The sequence below is a fragment of the Falco naumanni genome, chromosome 1, assembly GCF_017639655.2.
Source record: "Falco naumanni isolate bFalNau1 chromosome 1, bFalNau1.pat, whole genome shotgun sequence".
NCBI lineage: Eukaryota > Metazoa > Chordata > Aves > Falconiformes > Falconidae > Falco > Falco naumanni.
This window is the reverse complement of record NC_054054.1, coordinates 114,967,819-114,983,518: the sequence shown is the minus strand read 5'-3', so window position 1 is coordinate 114,983,518 and position 15,700 is coordinate 114,967,819. Positions and strand designations below refer to the sequence as shown.

General features: G+C 39.0%; 1 protein-coding gene across 2 annotated transcripts in view; it reads right to left on the bottom strand.

Moving 5' to 3' along the window:
- TBCD (tubulin folding cofactor D) overlaps positions 1 to 15,700 on the bottom strand; it is a 129,477-nt gene that overhangs the window by 18,286 nt on the left and 95,491 nt on the right. For both annotated transcript variants that reach the window (XM_040580054.1, XM_040580062.1), the window contains exons 28-33: positions 13,728 to 13,846; positions 13,201 to 13,292; positions 12,179 to 12,319; positions 7,920 to 8,003; positions 6,448 to 6,606; positions 5,182 to 5,320 (exon numbers count right to left, since the gene is read on the bottom strand). In XM_040580054.1, coding sequence (XP_040435988.1) covers positions 5,182 to 5,320; positions 6,448 to 6,606; positions 7,920 to 8,003; positions 12,179 to 12,319; positions 13,201 to 13,292; positions 13,728 to 13,846 — 734 coding nt within the window. The remainder of the gene's footprint in view (positions 1 to 5,181; positions 5,321 to 6,447; positions 6,607 to 7,919; positions 8,004 to 12,178; positions 12,320 to 13,200; positions 13,293 to 13,727; positions 13,847 to 15,700) is intronic.

The window sequence follows — 15,700 nt, the reverse complement described above, 5'->3', positions numbered from 1 at the left end:
ACGTCTGAGCCAAATCTCAGGAAAAGATCTGAAAATGTGTATGGTCAACCGTGTAATCTCCACTCCTATTTCTTTTGTCTTTTAAAGTACTTTGCAAATCTTACACCATTTTTTGAAGAAAGCTTAATTACTCAATGCCTTTCCTGCAGATTGAAATGATTGAAAAGGCAAGAATGGGCACAAAAGAAAAGAGCAAGCACAGCACATGTAGGATGTTCCAAAGCTGAGCAAGACCACGACAGAGTAGCAGGATAATTGGAAAAACTGTATAACTAAGTCAGCATTTCTTTATCAGCAAGTAATTGAACAATACAAAAGCACAGGTGTGGATAAACCATCATATAACTGCTTAGGAGATTTAAAAATGGGACATTTCCAAATAGCACAGACCATACGAACTTTACTGGAAGAAACTCCACCACAGTAAGATAACGTCACAGGAACAGGTTAAACCCATATTTCCTCCTCAGGTGAACACTCCTTTTTTTCCCCAGATAACCTATGAGGACAATATCAGAGCTACAACTTAAACTGCTCATGAGTATTTGCAGAGAAGACCACGTCCAAATGTCTTCCTCATCTATGCAGAACACAGAATTCACACTGTATCAAATGTGTGACATTTACCTTTCCCTGGGTTCCATGAGGACAGGGAAAGGAAATTAGGAGGTTAATGGGTTGGAACTGGGACAGCTTTGGATAAGAATTTAAGAGGAGGCCTGAGAACGACCTTGTTCTTATTAAACACAGTAAAAACAGGGTTTGCCAAGGCTTAACTGTCCCATCATTTAAGCCAATAGCAGATACTTGAGTGACAGGCAATACATGATAAGGCGAACAGCGTTCAAAGGGACCATTCATCTGATGATAAAACTGAAGTGTTTTACCTCCTAAAGATATTATCTCCTGAATCAGGGGGAAAGTATGAGGAAGTGTAGCTCCAGTGTGGGGAGAAGGCAGTCACAGCTCTGGACAGTTGCATGGCAGAGAAATAATCATCTACACAAACCTTCATGAAATTGTTTCCTAGCTGGCTTGTTGCAAAACTGAAGTACAGCACTTTTAAAGACCAGACTCAAGGCAACGAGTGGCACCGATATGGCCAAGAGAAAAGGAGCTTAGGCATCCAGTTGGTAACGGAGCATTCAGCCGCTCAGGCACCCGTCAGCTATAAAGCTGCCCAAGCCACACAAGGGCTCCGGTTCCCACTGCGCAGCACTACCTTGGACTGACCTGACCAAACAGCCCGTGGGGCACGATGAGAAAGGAAGAGCCTGTGCTGAAGATGTTCAGTAGATCGACATACCCTAACGGCTGTCGGCCACCCCTCTAACCACTCTCCCTGGAGCCCCAGGTCTCTTAACAAAATTAAGTCGTCTGCACCCAACGCACCACCAGTGGAAGTCAAGGGAGTAACTCCTGGGAAAGCCCGGAAAAAATCTGTTGTACGGGTAATTGCTAAAGGCTCCCGTTTTCATAGAAGTATTTGAACAGAGCAAGACCTACTCACAGTCAGGACATTCCTGTAACGCGTGCAGAAGAAACCATGTCACGCTCAATAAATAACGCTGGTTTTGGATCATTTCTAATCCTGACAAATTTACAGTGCTGAAGTGGCAGTAGCCTATTTTCCCAGTAACTTTAGAAAAAATTGCGTAGCATTTAAATTTTAGCACAAGTGAAACCATGTCTCCCTTGTTTTACTTGCAACACTCTTTATAATAAATTGATTTTTTGGAGGCCAGTAACTCACAAGACTCAAGTCAGTGATATTTGATGAGAAGTAGGAATATCATAATTCACACTATTTTTTTTTTTTTTAAAAAAGCATGTCAGAAATTATTCTCAAGTGTATTTTGCTCAAGAATTATCAACCAAGAAATCTGGAATTTAGGGCCGGTTGCTTCAAACCAAATATGCATTTATTTGCATACAATTTGTCACAGTAACCAGATGTTCTAAAACATCATCTACAAACATCCCAGCATTTCCATTTGTAAGAATTAATACAGCTGCTGAAACCCCAGCACTTGCTCCAAAAGGTATATGCCATCATAAACATCACTGGCAAACAATGAGTACATTCTGAGGAACATAAAACATAAATCGTATCGTGTATTTGGCACATAGATAATGTTGACATCCATATGCCATTGACGAGCTTAATTTTTGTCACATGCTTCACCATACATGTGCATTCATCAGATAATTTTGGAACTGGCTTCTCCAATCGGTAAGGTCTTTGGCATCCCACGTTGGAACCCTGGCAGTGGTCTGGGAGAAAACTTTTGATTTTCAAAATAGGTTGCTGCTTTTTTTTTTTCTTTTTAAAGGTTTTACTTCAAATTTCTACATTTCTCATATGATTTTGTGGGGGGAGGGGAATCACAGGACATTCTGTGCTTTAAGAAAATTTTAAATTAGTTCAACAATAATTAAATTATATCAAAATTACATCCTGATCCCTGAAACTACAGGGTTTGTGAACTGGAGAAAGAACAGCCTTGTATAGCTCTGATCTTCATATACTGAGAGGGGGTTTTATGCAGCCATAAGAAATACACATAATTGTGGGCCAGATACATAATTAAAAGATTCTTTTACACAGCAAAAGTGCCCTTTGAACCAAGGCGATGCAGCAGAATGCCAAATCCCAAAGGGAATGACATCTTCTGTTTTTCCAGATTACTTCAAATGCTCAATTCTTTCAGCAACCATGCTGCCACCAAAATGGTTCTGAGATCCCCCACACAGCTCATTTCAGAAAATCTCTTTAAAAAGCCAAACAAAGAACTACTCTTGCTAAATATACTGCAGAGCAATTTTAACAACGGAAAAATAGCCACTGACCACTGAATTACAGTGGAGCCTTTCTCCTACTAATTGCCTGAGATGACTTAAAGACAAACTGACATTTCAATTCAGATTATCTTGCAGTGTACGAGAATCCTCTCACTTTCTAACTTCTGTGTGTATGTATATTTTTAAGAGAGAGGGGGAAGAAAGGAGATATCACAAGAACACACACAGGTTACTGCAAGAGCTCGCACCTGAATAATCCTTTTACTTTATCTGAGATTTTAAAAATTTGCTTTTTGTATGGATTTAACAAGAACAGTTTTTACAATTTACTGTTAATGTTTTAAATCAGTCCCTGGATATTCAGCAAGGAACACTACAGGCTTTGATAGAACAGTTTGAAACACAAGTCATTCGAAGGCACATCAACTCTGATTTACATATCACATGTAAAATATTAAATTTAACTCACTACACACTGTATAATCCCAAGTGTAAGTACCCTACACTCTGAGCCTCCCTCGCACTTCTGTCTGGCTCAAAAGAGAATTAGGTCATCTTCTTTCTAAAGCCAAGGCCCTTAAGAATATTTTAACCGGAACGAGCCTTTAGCGTCAAAGAAAAATGCAGGGTCACAGAAAGTTAACATTTCAAAATCCTATTTTAAAAACAGTACAGAAGGTTTCCCTTAAATATACTGGCAGATGGTAAAAAAGAAAAGGGAGCGAGAACTGTTTACACTTTTCAAAACCAAGCACAACCAAAACTTTAAGAAAAAAAAAAAACGAAGAAGAAAAGAAAAAAAGATATTAAAATGTTGAATAAGAATTTTCCTCTGACCCTGGTTGGCGGTCAGCATGTCTGTTTCTCCACAACTTTCCTCTCTTTTTATACTTATACAAATAACTTTGGTTTTGGTGGAGCCTCCTATAATTAACTGTGTTTGACTAAAAGCTGATTTTCATGTGCATGTCTGCTATTAAAAAAAATCTGTTAAGAGTTACATTGTCTGTCCGACAATTACTGTCACAAACCAATAAGCATATGTTTTCAAAGTTGTAAAATAGCCGTTGCTATATAATTAGCTGCCATTTTAGAAACATTAGAATTCTCAAAATTGGTTTAAATACATGAGAATGCACAGACACCAAATTCTCAGCTACAGGAAACCCAAAGGCGTGTGGACAGCTCTTGGGCACAAGCGCAGAACCGACGGCACCAGGCAAACCCCATCCTTTGGGGACACGCGGAACAGCTCACGCTAAGACTGAAAAGTCGCAGCCATGGGAGACAAGCTGCAGCGATCACCTCCCTCCTTCTGCCAGCCCAGCAGGAGCTGTTCTCTCCCCACAAATACTGTGCTTCCTGACACTTACCACTTTTCTACCAGCTTTCTTAATTAGAGATGGCAATCTTCATTAGTAACACTCTTGAATGCCGTTAGGGTTCTGACTCGCGACCTCCTTGCTCTGCTACAGGACCACTGCAACTTAAAGGTTTAACTGACAGGCCAGAATATTCTGTTACTGGCCCGATATTTCTCTGTAGTGTCCTACTGAACCGTGCTCTTACCCCATTAGTTACTTTTATGTATGTTACATCTTTGGCTACATCAAATAACCAAAAAGTCAGAAGCCAAATATCTGGAAATCCAAAATTCTGAAACTAGCAACACAAGTTGCAGTACAAGGACAGAAGGATACACTGAAATTATAATAAAGTCTGGATGACTTTGGCAGCATAACTGGCTACCAAAACCAGCGATAAAGACACTGCTCACGCACAGGAGAATGAAATAGAGACTGTGAAGCTCAGAGGATTCAGGCAGATATTTCAATAATACTTCTTTGTCATGTAACTTCTGGCATCTCTCTGGTACTTTTGTAGAAACATAAAAAATAAAAAAACCCTGAACATACTGTTATCACACTCACAACTAATAGTTAACACTTTGCATCAGGTTACAAAATGAGAACATTCATTTAAAAAAAGTGATCACCTTGCGGTTTACCCACAACACTGAGCTGAATGGCCAGTCCTCGGGTAACCGCTTGGAAGGGTGAGCAAATAAAACACGAGTTGATCAAGCCAACAGGCTGGAACTGTCAGGTTCTGTCATGCCAGGAAATGAGGAATTGGTGTCCTTTCTCCTTATTCCCTGCATGCTCAGTACGTCAAGAAAATAATACTTTTAAAGATGAAAAATATGAAATTCATCAGGCTTAAAAGTGTCATGTTTTCTTTTAGAAATCTTACACCTGAAATAACTATCTGCAATAACTATCTGCAATATCCACTGTAACGGACTAAACGCTTTAGTCAACAATTTTATCAGGTAAATGCCCTCCCCTACCAAGCAGGGAAGCCGCTCAGCTTTCTTACCGTTGTCTCTGTTAATCCACCAACAGACACCGAGAGACCCAGAAGCACATAGTACTGGTACGCTGGCAAACCCAACAGCTGGGTGATCCGAGGAAAAGCTTCGGACGCAGCGTTCCAGTTTAGCGTCTCCTTCTCTGACCTGGGGAAAGGGGAAGGACAAGAAGTGTTGTATGTGTGCACTGCCTTTCCTCCCCATACGTTCCTATGATAGCTCCTCATCCTCAAGCACCACGTCAGTGAAGAAAGTCTCTGAATTACCCAAAAATCAAATTAATCACTGGTCTTCAAGCCCATGGGGAAAATACAAATCAAAACTTCAGCCATTGCCAGTAAAGGGAAGCAATTCAAGTCCTTGTTCTGATTCAGATAAGGGATTTGAACCACAGTTTTCTTTTCACATGCACTTTTCCCTACACCAAGAGAAAAAAAGTTCTCTTTCTTGCTTTCCCTTCCAAGTTCTCTCCCACCAACAGCTAGTCAACAACTGACACAAAGGCAGACTTATCCCAGGAAAGGCTGACACCCCCCACCACGGATCAAGCACTGTCCCAGCAGGCAGAGCACTTTTTCAGTTACAGGAGGGTGAGATTCTGCTGAACGGAATGGGGACACAAAGCTGGATGTTCCTCATCCCAATCAGGTATTATGATCACCATTCATGAATGAGTTGCTGCAGCTCTTGCTGTAACCAGAAATTCTATACTAGATAACTACTTCAACTACTTTAAAATAACACAATTAAAAATTGGCATTATAATCAATCAATGTTTTCCAGTCGGGGGGGGGGGGGACGGGACGACACCAAGAAGGGGGACTACCAATAAATTCCAGCTCTCACATTATGAAGAGAAAGTGAGACTATAAACCAGACAGTTCATAAATAGCAGGATTACCAAAACACAGCTCCCAGCAGTTCTGTCTTACCAACTGACATGATCTCTACCATCCACCACAGAACTGGCTGATGGGGTCTGAAATTACTGGGGTGGATCCAGAGAAAAACTTATGCAGCATGACCATGTGAGACCTGTCTCCTTAGGAAACAATGGTTTAACAGGAACTCATACAGTATGTTTGTCTTTTGAAAATTTTATATGTTTATACATATTCATTGGACACTTAATGAAATTCTGAAAAACAGCACCAAATATTCCTCCATATTAGGGACCTGGGCACAAAAATTACATCAGGTTGCTTGAGTTACATGTAACTGTGTGCATGTATCTTTTACTTCCAGTGGTTTAGGATACTTTTTCAATATATTACCTTGGAAATATCCTTTCGAGCGCTTCTCGATGAGGTATGTGTGGAACTGGAGGACGGTCAAAATGTAAAAGAGTAAGGAACACAGATCCTGCATGAGCTCGAAATTTATCTATTTTTTCAGCTGACTGTTGAGCCAGCCAGCACATAATCTGTTTGCAGCTACAAAGAAGAAAACAATCACATAATGTAATGAGAATGTATACTGAAATTGACATTGTTTCAACATACCAAAATATCCTGCTACGAAAGTATTCTGGTTTAACTCTCTGTAATGAACGTACAAGTGATTTAAGACATCAACATGGTGACAGAATCTTTAAAGCTTTATCTTCCATAAATCAATCAAAAAACATCATGATGTTACTATTACACAGTATTTGATATTCACATACCACCTTTGATCCAAAAAGATAAGAAGGTGGCTTTATGGTCTGGATGAACTGCTACATTTCAGAAGGAAATAGAGCAGGAACCTTAAGAAGAGCACATTTTCAAGTAGAAAACTGCTCGCGTAGCAGAGGACAAGGTCTATCCCAAATTTATCACTCCTTCAACTCTGGCTTGTTTTTAACTAAATCCTGTTTTGCCCACATTCATAACTAAACTCTCAGCTACAATACTGTGTTTCACAAGGTGCTTTACACCTTCAGAAAGGACAACTAACGATAGTAAAACCAGCTACAATTCCTTCAGTCACAGCAAAACCCAGAATAATCAGAAAATATGATCCAGCTGGCAGGAGTCCTTCTCTAATTTTCACGTGAATGATCTATTTCTGCAACAGACCAAAAGTGCCCCTGGACAACAGGCACTGGTGGAGTAGTGTATTCCTACAGAATCCAGTATTTTCCTTCCAAGTTTGGGATTTTTTAAATTAAAAAAAGACATCATGTATATATTCAGCTAACCACTGGGCATGCTCTGTCCATAAACCAACACAGTCATTAAGAAAGTTTTGCTGCAGCCAAATGTATGTTTAAAAACTGGTAAGTATTCTTTTTTCTTTTTTTACTGTTAGGAGTATTCTATCATTAAAGTAAAAACAGAAGCTCAGTATTTTTCTGTATTTCCTTACTAACAATTCTGCAAAGATGACAGAAATTACTACAAACTCATCTCCACATTATATCACATTCCAAATTAACAATGCAGTGCCCTAGATAAGCAGGCAAGTCTGCTTTCTGTTGAAGTGAACAATCCTGGCATGCTCCACAGAGGTGGCAAGTACAGACCAAATCTCACCGATGCACTGTATTTCAAAGGTGCGACTGCCACCCAGTTTCTCTCGGTAAGTTTAGTCTCCAAAAAACAGATACGATATTCTCAGCATCTGTATGGGTATAGGTTTGATGGACTTCTATCAAAAGTTCTGCCACACTCAGTAAAAGATTAAGTATATAATATATAAGCAATACTTTCTTGTATGAACCGGAATGTAGTTATAAGACACAAAAATAGTACAAGTAGCATACACGTTGGCATTAATTAACTCCACTTCATTCTGAGCCAGCAGAAGCGTCACTTCCATTAAGCTTGTCATAGCAGCTTCACGTACCCTGTTGAAACAGAGAGCAGTTACATGGAGTAGTTACATACTTAGTTACATCAGTATTTATTTAAATAAATACATCAGCAGTTAAGTTTGACATTGGGAGAAATTCAAAATAACAAGAAAAAACTGAAATGTTTGAAAAGGTTCACCTGACTACTGTGAAAAGACAGATTCTTGTTTCTGATTTCCAAAACAAGTTGAAAATAGTTGCCTATGTAGTCTAAAACTGGGTGGGACATTTGTTATAATGGTAAAAAAGGTAAATTACATCATTTTTTCCTAAGTAGCTTAATACAAGTTTGGCAATCTTTCAAAGTATGTTTTCCTAGTTTTTCATATAGTAGCTGACTATTAGATATTCATGTCTAACACCTGTAGACAGATTGGACAAGTCCCAGCAAACAATCTGTCAAAAGAAATGTAAAGTTTGCATATGGAAAGTAAAGTTGGTTAAACTTTCCCACGATTCCATTAAAGAAAGACAAAAATTACACACCAAAGGCAAGGTCTCTCCAGAGAAATGGCAATCCCCCCCATATCTTTCCATCTTAGTCAATGGTTTAGAAGAAACAATGAGAAAACGTTCATATTTGAAAGGCCACAAAAGTACTCAGCAGCCAACAGTTTGCCGTAAGAAAGGATTCCCCTCCCCCCTTTAATTTACACGTTTCTTGACTTGATTGTGGCTGGCATTGCCAAAGAAGCTTAAAAAGAATCTGGTGCTCAAAGCACATTTGAATTTTAATGGGTGCTGGGAGTTTAATTTCCTCAGGATTTCTTTGAAAATTTTCACTTTGTAGAGTTTTGTTTTGTTTTTAAATTAAGACACAGACAGAAGGACAAACAACAGGTATGGGGAACTTAAGCGAGAGCTGTCAGATGTGAAAGTTAACTCGAATACCTAATTATACCTAGCCAGGCTCTTACCTACTGCAGCGTCTCGCCTCATTTTGAAAGCAAAAAGCTTATTATCTCTTCCCTTTCTCTGCCTCTCCACTGGATATGGGGGCCCTTGCCTCTTCTTTCGGCTCCACCTCTCTCGTGTTCCTACATTTTCTGAGCCAGAGACCCATTCACCTCCCTCCTGCTTCTTTGCCGGCGGAGGAAGGAGGAGAGGGAAAGCCAAGCTCCTTCCTCTCTTGCGCAAGCTGGAATGCCCTGCTCTTGATCCTTACTAGTTTGCATCCTTGTTTCCTCTTCTAAGTTTGAGATGTCAAACACACCTACCTTTTAGTGATTTCTTGCCCTGCGTTATTATTTCCCTGTCATATGACAATTTTAACGACCAGTACTGAAGGCTGAGGAGCTGGGTATCATTATGCAAACCAAGAAAAATTGAAACATACAAATATTAACTCAGGCTGATAAGAGCAGCCTCAATTATTTGCCCTGTGTACTTTTCCAACTCATTTGTAAATACTGTAATCAAGTACCCTAAAGGAACAAGGTTAGTCAATTAAAAACGTGCCCAATACTAACATGGCACAAACCATCTTTCTTCTGCTTTGCTCTGCAGAACTTACACTTCACGTTCTGTTCGAAGTCAGACTAGTGACAATTGCAACTCACGCTGGAACCGATGAGATCTCAGCGACTGATAACGATTAGGTAGAGCACAAGCATTACAGTTTGACAGCAGTATAAACTACCCAATGATCGCTGGCAACGAAAAACAGATAAACACTGCACAAAAAAAGCACAATCACAAATGTTCCTCCTACACTAGGAAATAGTCGGTTCTAGGGTGTGTTACAGCAGCTCCCAGTCCTCACGGTAATTACAAATGTACTTTACAGCACCTGCCCCTGCATTCAAGCTATCTAATGAGCAATCCTAAAGAGGAGAATGCCACTGCAATTAACTTTTTTTCTTTTTTTTTCAAAGTAAACCTGGGGGTAACAAATACAGTAATGACACTAAAGTCAAGACTGAGTAGGACAGAATTCTAAAACAGACATAACCAGAAATCTGACCCGAAGCAAAAAGTTCCCAAGCTCACACAATGCACACTTGGCATCACGTACCATTATACCGGATCTGAACCGGGATCAGCATGCTATGCATGGCTGCTGAGGCTGAACAGCCAACGCTCCAGAACTGGACTGTTTTGCTTTCAGCAGGGAGAAGGGAGCAAACCACTGGGACTGTTTTGGTCACAGAAAATATCACAACAAGCCAGGAGGAGCGCACACCCTCCCCTGCGAGATACAGCTAACGTCTCACCCCTTGCAGCCTTCCCAAGTCAGCAAGTACCACCACAGGTTGCAACCATCACCTGTGAGCTCTGCCAGCTTTGCTACAGCCAGTTACAATACATAGATACCACTCAAATCAGAAGAAAATTATGTTTTATGTTCATCAGCTACAGCTGAAAACACCCTTCAGAGGACAGTGACTGAAAAAAATGTCTAAACTTGTTGTTTCATACAAACACTCTGCAATGATACAACCGAAATGAAACACCAAAGCCTTTCATGTGACTCAGCACTGTTAGACAAGAGCTTCCTTAATAAACTGGGAAAATATGGAAATCCTCAACCAACAAAATTACTTCATAGCAGTACTCTTCCCCACTCCCTGCTTGGAACGTAACAGAAGCATAGTTTTTATTCAGAAACTAGATCTGAACAATCAACAGGCTGTTAACTTACAATCCTGAACACACATCTCTGTACCCTGAGACGTTACATATAGTTGCCTGACAAGTCAAATATGTACCACCACTCATTACCATACCATACAAACAGCATGGCCCATACTGTTAAAACAGGGCTGATATGTATAGAATATATATATCTGTACAGAATCGTATCTAAAAGCAACATATATCTGCATATCTCCAAATCAAAATTAGGGATTAAGACATTACAAAGCCTTTTTCAAAAACAGCACTTTACTCAAAATCAATGTCCAACAACTAACAGACAACTACAATGAATTTATCACATTCATTTACTTAGTTTATTGCTTGTTTATATAATGATTAATGTTACTGCTCTGAGCCTTCTATACAGCATCAAAATCAGCATATATTTTAAAACTGCGGATACTGGATTTATTCTTGAATTCTGATAATTTAATACTTTTTATTAACAAGGACTATTTCAGGCTCGGCATATTTGTGCTCCTAAATACACGCAGAAAAGTACCCTGAAAAGAGAGCCTGTATGTTTCCTTAGTACTCATCTGATCTCTAAAGAAATTTCACATGGTTTTCTCACTCTCTAACTACCTTCTGGAATTCTACGCGATGAAGTGAGTAACATGAAATCTTCATTGCTGCTCCGTCTACCACATTCAAAGACTGCAGGAACTTCCGATCAGTGAGTTACGTTACATCCCCAATTCCAGCTTCTTTAGAAATCAGACACAAACCCAAGGAGGATATCAGCCTTCATAGTGCTCTGGGTTCATCAGTTTAGAAATTGCCTTTTCAGATGACTGTTACTGAAGGAACACAGAACCTCCAGACGAATGCGGTACTATATACTGAATCTGCTTAATATATTAACGGAACTGCGAAGACTGAAGAACATGTCTAAAAATAAGACTGCTACAGTTTTAACCTTACACCTATCCTATAGATTTCACATTAGTAGATACATTCCTACAGACTTAGGATTTAATTATTCTTGCAATCTCGTAGCTGAAATCACTGAAACCCTAGACTTAAAAAAGAGTCAGTAACACCACTGCACAATGTATAAAGTTTTTATCCACCTTGTCACCAGCCTTGGAAATGTCACTAACACATGAGGCAACTACTCCCTCTCCTGGCAAAACGTCCCACGAGAGCAATGCACACCGGAGAGCTCGCCAAGTGGGAGTAAACGTGTTATTTCAAAGAAACAGAAGCAATGTCTTACATCGCTGTACTTCTTGCAACTCAATAAATTCCTGACATTCACTAAAAGCAAAGAATGTCATCCACAAAACCAAAATAAGACTGAATTCCAGTTTAAAACACATTAGCCCACACCTTCCTAACTTCTGAGGCGAAGGACAAACGAATTCTTGTCAGTCTTTCCTTTCACTTTCTACTCCTCTTCCCCCAGTGTATTTCTAACTATACTCAAACCTCGGAGCTATCTATTTCTAACAGGTTTTAAAGACATCAATTTTTCATTAGACATCAAAACTGACAGCTAAGTTGAAGTCTCAGTTTGTAAGGCATCTTACCATCCTCCAACATCTCCTCGGCTGTCTGTGGTGTAGTCACTCACACCACTAAGCAGGGTAGCATAAATCTGAGCAATGTTATCTTTGCAGACATATTCTTCCGGGGATCCGTCCCCCTTTACACCTACTGTCTGGCAAACCCTGTAAAAAGAGAAGAAGTGAGGGACACCACAACACTAGCAAGGAGAAACATTGAGATCATAGCTTTGTTCTGCTGCTTAACTGCATTCCCTGGATGTACAGTACTCTAAACACCTGTAACATCTGCTGCAAATAGTATGGAGATATTTCTGAGCCTACTGTGTTGTATCTGACCTGAGAATCTCTGATCAGCATTCAGGTTTAAAGGAACACTGGCAAGGCAAAAATCTCCGATAAGCTGTTTGGGTTTATGCCCACAGTAACAAAAAGGAACACGCTTGAAGCACCTGTCAGTTTCTGAACTCTCCTTAAAATGAAGCAAGCAAGAAGAGCAAAGGACTAATACAGTGTGCACTGAATTTGATCTTTAACAAACTTCTTTACATTGAAGACATGGGCTTTTTCCACTGTAATTGTTTAAGAGCATATATACTATGATATTACTAACACTAACTACACTGTGGCATGTCAACACAGAAAAGACTCCTTTAGAGTAAAAGTACAATTTCTTTAAACTAATTCAATCTTCTTATTAAGGATGTGGAAAAAACATATTCTTCCTCCTCACTAAAGCTCACTAAATTGCAGCCCATGAGAAAGGCGAAATTTAAAGTATACTCTAGCTAGTCAGTTAATTGATTAAAAAAACCCACAAACACACCATCAGATTTGTATTACATCCTCACAAGTGAGAAAATCCTCTGAATCAAAGATACATTGAATAATGGAGATACATATAGTCCCACGCTAAAAATGTGTATGTCACGGTGTAAGTAATTCCAAGAATCATGCTACAAGCCCACAACAGAATGCAGAATGAACAGGTGAAAGCTTCTAGAAAAAGAACTAAAATTAGACAAAAATAAAGACAATAAACATACTTTGCAATTGCTATTAAGGCATCTCTCCTGGATTCTGCAAAGCTCACGTCTGCAGGTGAAATTAAGGTAACTTTTTTCAAACCTTCCAAAACCTGAAAAAATATTAAATTTGAGATACTTAAATCCAGTGATCCAGTGCATTATTTATGATAAATACTAAATTTAGATATCATATCAAGGTGAGCTCAATCAGGTACGAGAGCGCCAAGCAGGCAACAGTGTTTGGTTTCTCACCGGGACCTGTCAGTATGCCTCACTTTTCCCTCTGGACAAATGTTCCATAGCAAAAGGATAATTCAATCTCTGGCTTTTCCATTCATTAAACCACTAAAGCAGGAGTAAACTTTAATTATCTGAATCTATGTCAAGCTAAACTCATGATGATTTTCTGCAGTTACCGTTCATTAGAATCCAAACCCCCTTCACAAAGACCAATTATGATCATTATTATGTCTTTGATTACCATCACAGGTTTCATACAAAATACTGTGTGCCCTCTTCTCATTGCAATGTTCATATTTTCTAACCTGTTGGAGCCTGCCCTTTAGCAGAAACCTTGGAAGGGCCCCAAGAGCTCTTGAAAAGCCACAACGAATCATTTCCTCTGTGTTTTGCAGTTCTGAAACATACTGTGTCACCAGCTCATCTAGAAAAAAATACCATTGCAGAGTGAAAATCAACTACCACATCACTGTCATTAAATAGTCAGCTAACAAACAAACAAAACAAAAAATCAGGAAAAGATCCCCCAAACAGAGCAGCTAGAAAGTTTTAAAATTCATTAAACTAAAATACAGAACACCTCTGATTTCTTACAGAAAAAAGATAAAAATTTTAAGATGTTCACTATTACATGAATGAATTCTTATCTTCTATATACAAAGTCAGATTTTTAGACAGACTAATACTAGTCATTCAGAGAAAAAAGTCCTTAATTTTAAGAAGATATAATGTTTTAAAAATCAAGAAAATAAGTATAAGCACAAATTTCTATGCAAACACAGGGGTTCTCTTATATTTACAGGTCATCATTTTCCATAATTAGACAAGTATTCTGCATTAGGAAAGAGATGTCTCTGGATTTGTGAAGGTCATTCAACATTTCCCCCCCCAGAGTAGTCTCAGTTGAGCTCAGGGTTTAAACACGCACAGAGATCATACCTAAGCAATGAGATAATTTCATATTACTTTTTATAGAGAGACAAAAATAATACTGGGCTTTTTGCAGGAGAAAGCTCAAAAGCAGCAGCACTTCAAAGCAGGGATGCTGCGCTCAGAGTCTGTGCAATGCTACACGGCGGGACAGGGACGATGGCCCTACAAACAGCAGCACAGACAAAAGGCACAAGAATAAACTGAACTGGGCATAGAAAAAGGAGGCTCAACAATGAAGGAAAGCAATGTGAAGAAGAAAGTGAGGAGGAATAAAAAACCAAAAAAGAGAAGTCAGGAATCTATCTGCGTATTTCTGCTGTGATTTTTATCCTAGACTTAACAGACAATCCTTCCTTTACCAGGTTTCTCAGCAACTATATTGAACTGTTCTGCAAAATGCAGAGAAAAACAACGTGCTCCAGAAATGTGCTTCTAAGACCAACCAAGACAGCGGCAGCAAACACAGCTCTGGTTCGAAAAGCAGAAAGGTGGCCTTGTTAATCGCTTTACTGAATATGTACTTTTCAATCCTCAAAGAAAAAGAATCCAAGATTGTAGGAAGATTACATAATTGTGCCATTGCTTACTGTCACCTTAGATTTAAATGATTGAGCAATATTTTCTAGAGGAAGAAAGAATAGTTACCATAAGGAATTACACATTAATCATAACTCATGAGGTGGTGGTGTTTTGTTTTTTTTAAGTCCCTATGCAATCAGCAGGCCTCAACTAGTTCCTCACATCATGGAACTAGTTCCCTGTCCAAAGGTTAGCAATACCTTCATATAAGCACATCTATTATTCAAAAATTTCCAAACCACTGGAGTGTAAAGTTAGAGTCTGGAGGCCATAGGAAGATGCCGTGCTTGCTTAGACAGCAAGATGATCTTAGACAGCAAGACTACGACAGTGTTCCCTTTGACTGATGTAAACTTAAAATGCCATTTTAGCCAAACGACATAGAATTAAGACATGACAATAGAAGAGCAGCTCTTTACTTATAACTACTTCGTAATTATGCTCGCAAGTGTAATGCAAATGTTAATATTCTTCTGAGAGTCTTCAGCCTCGTAAAACACAGCCTGTGAGGTGTCTACAACATTAATTCAACACAACCCATCCTGAAAGAATATTAAAAGATAAAGTCATCAAAACCAAACACATTAAGACAGAAAAAACTAAAACAAAGAAAAGGTGGTAACAAACAATCAAGGCAAAAGAAGTTTCAATAAAACTGCAGTCTTATAGGGACAGATTCAGAATGCTGAATCACTTTGATTTGTGTTTTCATTTTAATCTGTTGAGCTATAGTGAAACACCCATAAAATTCTACCAAAAGCCTTTT